The sequence below is a fragment of the Gallinula chloropus genome (assembly GCF_964237585.1).
Source record: "Gallinula chloropus genome assembly, chromosome: 4".
Lineage (NCBI taxonomy): Eukaryota > Metazoa > Chordata > Aves > Gruiformes > Rallidae > Gallinula > Gallinula chloropus.
The window spans coordinates 7,503,611-7,511,292 of NC_140088.1; the positions used below are offsets into that span (position 1 = coordinate 7,503,611).

Consider the following 7,682-nt stretch of genomic DNA (forward strand, 5'->3'; position numbering starts at 1 on the left):
CAGGGCCTGTCCCGGGATAGGTACGGCTGCTCCGTCCCCTGAGGCCATGTCTGAGCCCCCCAGAACTGTAACACCCAGGTGAGAGGCCACATGGGAAATCAGAGTTGTGAAAAGCCCCACCCTGTATCCAGAAACCATATATCCAAGGGCAGAGCTTGTTTTTTTTCTATTTTTTTTCTCTTGTGGACCATGTAGGAAAATGTGTAGAAGATGCGTTTATTTTCAAAATACAAAGGACAATACCTCAGTGACACAAAAGCAGCATCAATGATCTTCACCACCTCCTAGAAAACTTTGCTTTATACTGTCTTCTATATGCTGTCCCTTTAGGCAAAAACTGTACAACGACCTTGTTAGTTGTGAGGAGTTACAGAGAAGACAGCAGCTTAATTTGTTTTCATGTTAATGAGGGTTCCGCTTGCCCTTGCACCCCCATCTGGCTGCTACTTTACATGTGGATCAGGGTTTAGGGCTGAATCCCTTCTCAATTTGTGCTTTTGGCAGCCTCATACCCAGGGGTGCTGGCCTATGCCTGGAGCCCCCTACAATGCTCAGGGCCAGGCTGCAGAGCGGCTGTGGGGTGGCAGCATCTTTCTGGGGCAGGAAGTGGGCTGGCCTCAGCATGACTTTCCATCCAGAAAACATTTTCCATCTTCTTTCCGCCACCTACAACTGGCTGCAGAACCACTGAGTTAAAACACACATAAAATAAAAGCATTTCACATGCCTCCAAAAAGAGGTTTCTGCTGGCAAATGCTCGCTAAAAATAGCCCAGCGTTTGCCTGTGAGAGCAGCTGGAGGTCACTTATAGAAGAAGGCAAAGAACTTGCTTTGCTGAACTTGGTTTCCAGCCATAGCAGCACGGATGGGGAGTTTTAAAGTTTAATTTCTGCATGGTTCTAGTGAAACCCCAACCTGAGACAGTGTGGTCCTGGCTGGGCTTGATTCCCCCACCAGTCAGAGCAGGAGCTTGCTTTCCGATTCTCATCCTGCAGAGAAGTAGGTAGGAGGGGATTAATTCATTACTTAAATTTCCCCTGCCAATTTACATTAAAAAGGTGAAGCTCTTTCAAGAAGCTCACAAAACTTTCTCAGCCTTTAACCTATTAAAGAAAAAAATTGTATGGCTTTTTTCTAAACCTGCCCGAAAGCACCACTGGGTTGTCCCAAGTCAAGTGATGAATAACAAAAAATGTCCAGGAATGGCACAGCTGGACTGTAAAACCAGGAACATCTGCTCACAGAAAGTCAGGCATTTGCCCTCTCTTTCTGGCTCCCCCTTTCATCTTTGGATTTTCTCAGAAGTTCTTGTTCAAAGGGATGCCATCCCATAGGACAAAAGGAAAATGACAAAAGGAAAAAAAAGCTCAGGCACTGTTACTCAGCGAGGCCAGCAATAGTTGCAAGAGAAGAAAAATTCTTCATGGGAAACCCCCACATCTGAGAGTTAGAGGGAAAATTCACCAGGGAAAAATTCAGCGTGCTCAGCCCCGCAGACAATGAATGCCTTTCATCCATGCAGGAGCCTGCATTTATCTAGTTTTCATCACCCACGGATGGCACGACAGCGGTAAAAAGGAGCAGACAAGATTCAGGAGAAATGGACAGAGAAAGTAAGACTAACGGCAGATGTCATTTCTCCTCAAAAAGGTTTGTTCCGTTGTGGGTATGTACCTTTTGAAAGAGGCCTGGGCCAGAATTGGATGTATGGGAGTGGTGCAGGATTCCCCAGCTCAGTCCTGATCCCACGGCACTGGAAGAAGGTGAAAACTTCCACAGTAGAGATGCAAAATCATCCCAGTGCTGAGGCAGCGCCTGCACACTTGCAGGTATCGTGACAGTGTAACACCACCAGTTGTGTGCAATACTAACTGAATCTCTCCAAAAAGACATACCCCTTCCTCCCCCCACCCCTCCCATCCAGCAGCAGCCGGGCACGCATGCAGTGTGCTGATGCTGTTGCAGCCTCAGCATTGTTCCGGGTGGTGCCTGGTTCCCTGAACCTGCTCTGCGGCGTGACCTTGCTACTCTGGGCTGGCTGCAAAGCCCAGGGTGCGCTGCTCACCTGCTGCGCGCTGCTTAACAACAGCTCCTAAGAGAGCCCCTCTCAGCAGCCCCCAGAACGATCCTGGAAGGGTCAGGGGGACGTGCAGATGAGGGCCGTGGAGACCTGTTGTGCTACGCTATGCCTGATGGGTGAGAGAGCTTCCATAGGTGCCATGGCCACTGCTGCACATGCTCCCAGCCCGAGGCATCCATCCCCCAGCCCCTCTTAGCCATACAACAAGCCGGGGGTGCTGCGGGGGTGTGCGGGTGGCCCTCAGCGTACGAGGGGCTGCCCCAGCGGCAAGGACCCCCGCAGCGTGCGAGGGGACCAAGCTGCAAAGGCCCCTGCAGCGTGCGAGGGCCCTCGCGGCGCGCAGCAGGACCCCGCACCGGTGCGCACCCCCGGCTGCCCTGCCGGGGAAGGGGCACGGGGAGCCCCGCGGCCGGGCAGGGCAGGGAAAGCCCCCCGGGAAAGCCGGCAAGGGGCAGCCGGCCGGGGCGCTGCAGGGAAGTACCGACGGGGACGCCGAGGAGGTGAGTACTTCCCCCCCTGACGTGGAAAAACGCCAAGTCCCCTCCCGGGCTGACCTCCCTCGGTCGCCCTGGGAGGGGCAGCGGAGAGCAGAGGAGGGGAGGGACCGTGCCGAGCCGGCCCGCCCTCCGTGCTACCGCCCGCGGCACCAAGCAGGACCAGACCCGTCGGTCGGGCTTTGACTGGCTGGAAATTCCCGTCCTCAGCGGCTCCTCCCCCGCAGAAATCCCCTCGCCCGGGTGTATATGCGAAGCGCCGCCGCTGCCGCCGCTCACTCGCAGCGAGACCGGAGCTCTGTCGCCATGATCAGCGCCCGTCGCCCTGCTGAGCCGCCGGTTATGGAGGGCTACGAGCAGCAGAAGAAAGAGCGTCAAGGCGGGTTCCCGCTCGACGATCGCCACGACAGCGGTTTGGACTCCATGAAGGAGGAGGAGTACCGGCAGCTGGTGAAGGAGCTGGAGGACATACGCTTGCAGCCCCGCGAACCGCCCGCCTGGGCACAGCAGCTCACCGAGGACGGAGACACGTAAGTGGGGCTCGGCAGAGGTGGCGGGGGGTGGGGGGGTGGGTAATGGACGCACAGGGACACGGGGAGGGCGTCACGGGAACGGGACATGGCACGGCGAGGCCCGGACAGGATGTTGCTGCCGGCGGGGAGGCGCCGCGCTGGGCCGGGCCGCAGCGCGGCGGGGAGGGGAGGGCGGAAAGTCCCTGGAGAGGCGCCAGGGAGAGGCGGCTCCCGAGGCCGGCGGAAAGCCCCGGCCGCCGAAAGCCCCGGCTTGCGACACCCGCGCTTGACCCTGCCTCGGGCCCGCCTCTCCCCTCCGCCCGCCTGGGAGATTTGGGGGTTTTTAAGGCGGACGCTGGGGGTTTTAACGTGGAACTATTTTGGTTTCTTTCTCCCCCCGCAGTTTTCTCCACCTGGCGATCATTCACGAGGAGAAGGCCCTGAGCCTGGAGGTGATCCGGCACGCCGCCGGGGACCGTGCTTTCCTCAACTTCCAGAACAACCTCAGCCAGGTACTTTGACCTCCGCAGCCTGGAATCGGGATCAAGCCCCACCACCCCCACGGAAGTCCTCTGGGGAATTCCCCACCCCAGAAAGTCCTTTCTGAATTCTTTTTTTTTGTTGTTAATTGGTGGATGTTAAATCAAAGCCTACGTTCAGGAAAGTCCCCAGCTGGCTCCAGCCAGTGCTAGTACGCCACTTCCTCGCCTCACAGAGTGCCACTCGACGCCCACATTTTTTACATGTGATGCAATATGTTGCATCTCTCGTTACTGGGATGTTAATGATACCCTTCGTATGGACTGACTGTTCAGTATCCCCAGAGCTCCTCATCCCTTCCAAAGGGCAACTGCACAATGCGTTGGCAAGCATAAAGAGCTTGAGTTTCTGGGGTGTGTTTTTAATAGGGGACACAAATCGCCAAGGGGGTCTGTCTGTCTGTCCAGATGTTGCCACCGAGTTTGCAGTGTAACTTAACAGGTCTGCGTTTCCTTTTTTTGCTTGCAGACTCCTCTTCACCTGGCAGTGATCACAGATCAGCCTGAAATCGCCGAGCATCTTCTGAAGGCTGGATGCGACCTGGAAATGAGGGATTTCCGAGGAAACACCCCCCTGCACATTGCCTGCCAGCAAGGCTCCCTGAGGAGCGTCAGTGTCCTCACACAGTACTGCCAGCCACACCACCTCCTCGCTGTCCTGCAGGCCGCCAACTACAACGGTACGGGCACGCTGCTGTGTGTCAGTGTCGGTGTGCTGTGCTGAGGGTAGAGTTTCTGTCTCACATAATAGCTCAAAGATCCCTGGAGAGGTGAAGAACGATCATTATCCACATTTGAGAGTTGAGGAACCCAAGGCACACAAAAGTGACTGCTTTAAAATGCACTGCCTTGTAGGCCTCCTCACTGTTGATTATTGGCTTTTTTGGCTTTAAATTTTTGTGGATTTAGGGAGCACTTTTGCTTTTTTTTTTTTTTTTTAAGTAAGTTGCAGTCAAACACTGGAATAAAGCCACTTAAGAAATCTTTCCAAAGTCCAACCCTGTTTTTCATACTTCTTGGAAGCTGGAAAGCTCTTCTGGAAAACACACTTTTGAAATGGATGAACCTCAAACTTAGATATCATCCTCTCCTATCATCTTGACTTGAGCTGAACCATAGGGCATGAGGTTAGACTTACTCAAGTTTTACCTTCATTTGTGTTTTGCAGGACATACGTGTCTCCATTTGGCATCTATTCAAGGATACCTGGCTATTGTTGAATACTTGCTGTCCTTGGGAGCAGATGTAAATGCTCAGGTATGTAATGTGTACCTTGAATTTAACTGAGCAGGACTCTGTAGTTGTAAGAATCACGGGGTCTGGCACCACCTCTGGCTCTCCTAACATGCCAAACCTTGTGTTGTTTTCACACAGGAGCCATGCAATGGCAGAACGGCACTACATTTGGCTGTTGACCTGCAGAATTCAGACCTGGTGTCGCTTCTGGTGAAACACGGGGCAGATGTGAACAAAGTAACCTACCAGGGCTATTCCCCCTATCAGCTCACTTGGGGAAGAAACAACTCCAGCATACAGGAACAGCTGAAGCAGCTGACCACAGCCGACCTGCAGATGCTGCCAGAAAGTGAGGATGAGGAGAGCAGTGAATCGGAGCCTGAATTCACAGAGGATGAAGTAAGTAGCTATTTGCACCTTTTCAAGAGAAGGGGAGAATGCTGCTCTTTGTGGGTTTGGGGTTTTTTGGATAGTGCCACTCTGATGACATGCTCCAGTGACCTCTTACCTATATAACAGATGGGTATAAATAGCTCGTAAAGCAGGGTTACGCTGTCAACCATCAGCAAGATGGCAGTTGGGGCAAGCATATAAATAGAATCCATTTAAGAATAAAATGTAAAAAAAACAACAGAAGGGAACAGAGGTTAACTTCATGCAACACGGTCCTCTGAACACCGTTCTGTTGCTGACACGTACAGAAGAACCTTGTGAGACCAAACAAGTTAATGGGTGGCTTTCTCCTCCCCAGCACTTGTTTTTCTAACATTCTCCGTGCTGTTAAATGGCAAACACAGCCATTTTGGTGTAGAAATTTTACACGCTGCCTAAGTTAGGGCATGCAGAGTTTGGCAGTTATCCCAGAGTGGATACAATACTCCCAGTAAGAGTTTTGCATTAACAGGCTTTTGTTTTGTTTTTTTTTTCCTTGCAGCTTATATATGATGACTGTCTTATTGGAGGACGGCAGCTGACATTTTAAAGCAGAGCTTTCTCTGAGAAGAAGTGACTGTGTACATATGTATAGAAAAAAAGGACTGACTCTTCATTTGAAAAGAAAGTCACAATGCAGAGGGAAAAACAACAAGGGATGTACTATGCTGCCCAGCAAGGAGCATGTAATTGTAACAGGACGGTTCCAGGTTCTGGCTTGTGTTTAAATACAGGGGTGGGATATGTTAACATCAGTAGAGATCTGTGATCATTCATACCACCTGATAAAAAGCCTGATGGCCAACCTCCTCAGCCCTACGAAGGTAACAGACTACACATCCAGCCTGCTAGAGAGTTACAGGGAGTTGATCTTGGCGGCGTTAAGTACCACGAGGAACACATCCCCTCATGGCATGGCAGGCTCCCAACAAGGCCCCATCTTCTTGGAGACCATCTGTTAATTTGAGTTGGGCTGGTGGTGTTCCCTGGCCTTACTGACCCACCTCAGCCACTCTGCTGCAGCATCCCAGATGGAGGAGTCAAACCAAGGGACTGGTGACCTCCTGGACATTAGGAGAAAGTAGCAATAATGTTAACTGTGGGCATTGGAAACAGTGTGTTTCACACCATGTGTGTCATAATTGCTACACTTTTTAGCAGTTGTACATTGTGTAAATACTGTACATTTTTTGTTTATAATTATTTTGGTACATGTGAGAGAGGTATTTATTAAAAAAAGTCAAATTGCCATACCTGGTCTGTGAATTACTTCATTGCCCACCTCATTGTCCTGAGAGATGTGGGAGGAGTCCCCCTGGTTTGCTTTTTAAGAAACATGTAACATCTAGTAGACAGATGGGGTCACAGGCTCTGGGGTTTTAGGTGGTTCACCTGTGCAATGGCAAGGCAACGCAGAAGCTCTCAGCCCTTCTGCTGCAGCTAATTTTGGAAGCAAAACGTAGGTGTCATTTCCTCTGCCCGTTGTGGCAGGCGGGTCAGGGGACTGGGATTCCCCCTCTGTCACCCAAGCCCCAGCCGCCCGGCAGCTAGAGAGGGGTTTTGAGGCTGGCTGCGGCAGCGCCCACCCACCCACCTTCGTGGCACCTTTTGTTCCAGCTCCGGCAGCTCTTGCTGGGACTTGCCGGGGGAGGATGGAGGTTTGCAGCGCAGCCCCGTGCCCATTCACCCTCTCATTTATCATCCGGTCCAGCTCTGGTTTGCACTCAGCCACCTTCGGATTTTCCAAGGGGGATTTCCACAGGAAGAAGGAGCACATGTCAGGGGATCACGTGCTGCTGCTTTCCACCCCTGAAATTCAGCTGTGGGGCCTCCCCCGCTCCCTGCTGCGGGAGCTACAGCTCTGCTTGTCCAACTCACAGCAGTGGGGGATGTGGCTTTAACCCTCTCCGGTTACTCCTGCGTGTTTCTCTCCAGCACTCAGGCAGACAGTCGGCTTTGCTCAAATCCTTGCTTGCACCTGAAGATCTGTTGTCGTGTTGCAGGACTGATTTTAGCCACAGGCTTCAGCCTGTTGTACAACCATGTAAGGGACGGGTTGTGTGGAAGGTGACCGTGCCCCGTACCTTCTGTACCATAACCCCCCCCCAGGATTGGCACTGGGTGCAGCAGAGCTGCTGACGCAGGACTGAGCTCTGCCAGGAGTGTTGGCCAGGGGACTTCTGTGTTGCTGGCACCCAGCCCAGCTCAGGCCAGTGGAAAAGGCCACAGCTCCAGGTTGAACCATTCCCTTTTCTGCCCTGCTCTTCCTGAGGGGTTCCTGACACACACCCTGCTCCAGGGAGGGCTTTTTGCTATGAGGAAGAGCATCGCAGCTAGCTAGGTGCTTCCTAATTTGCATGGGAGGCAAAGGCCATTGTGGAAAGGATTA

The 7,682-nt window shown here is 52.6% G+C and overlaps 1 protein-coding gene across 1 annotated transcript; it reads left to right on the forward strand.

Moving 5' to 3' along the window:
- The first annotated feature begins 2,758 nt into the window (after positions 1–2,758).
- NFKBIA (NFKB inhibitor alpha) lies at positions 2,759–6,542 on the forward strand. Its single transcript, XM_084262771.1, has 6 exons — positions 2,759–3,104; positions 3,490–3,598; positions 4,095–4,305; positions 4,794–4,882; positions 5,000–5,260; positions 5,796–6,542. Exons 1-6 carry the CDS (start codon positions 2,824–2,826, stop codon positions 5,841–5,843), a joined length of 999 nt encoding a protein of 332 aa, XP_084118897.1. The 5' UTR covers positions 2,759–2,823; the 3' UTR covers positions 5,844–6,542.
- Positions 6,543–7,682: the final 1,140 nt, after the last annotated feature.

Coding starts and splice junctions, on each gene's coding strand:
- NFKBIA (XM_084262771.1), top strand. CDS start 2,824: ATGCGAAGCGCCGCCGCTGCCGCCGCTCACTCGCAGCGAGACCGGAGC. Junction 3,599..4,094: donor TCCAGAACAACCTCAGCCAG/GTACTTTGACCT, acceptor TTTTGCTTGCAG/ACTCCTCTTCACCTGGCAGT. Junction 4,883..4,999: donor GAGCAGATGTAAATGCTCAG/GTATGTAATGTG, acceptor GTTTTCACACAG/GAGCCATGCAATGGCAGAAC.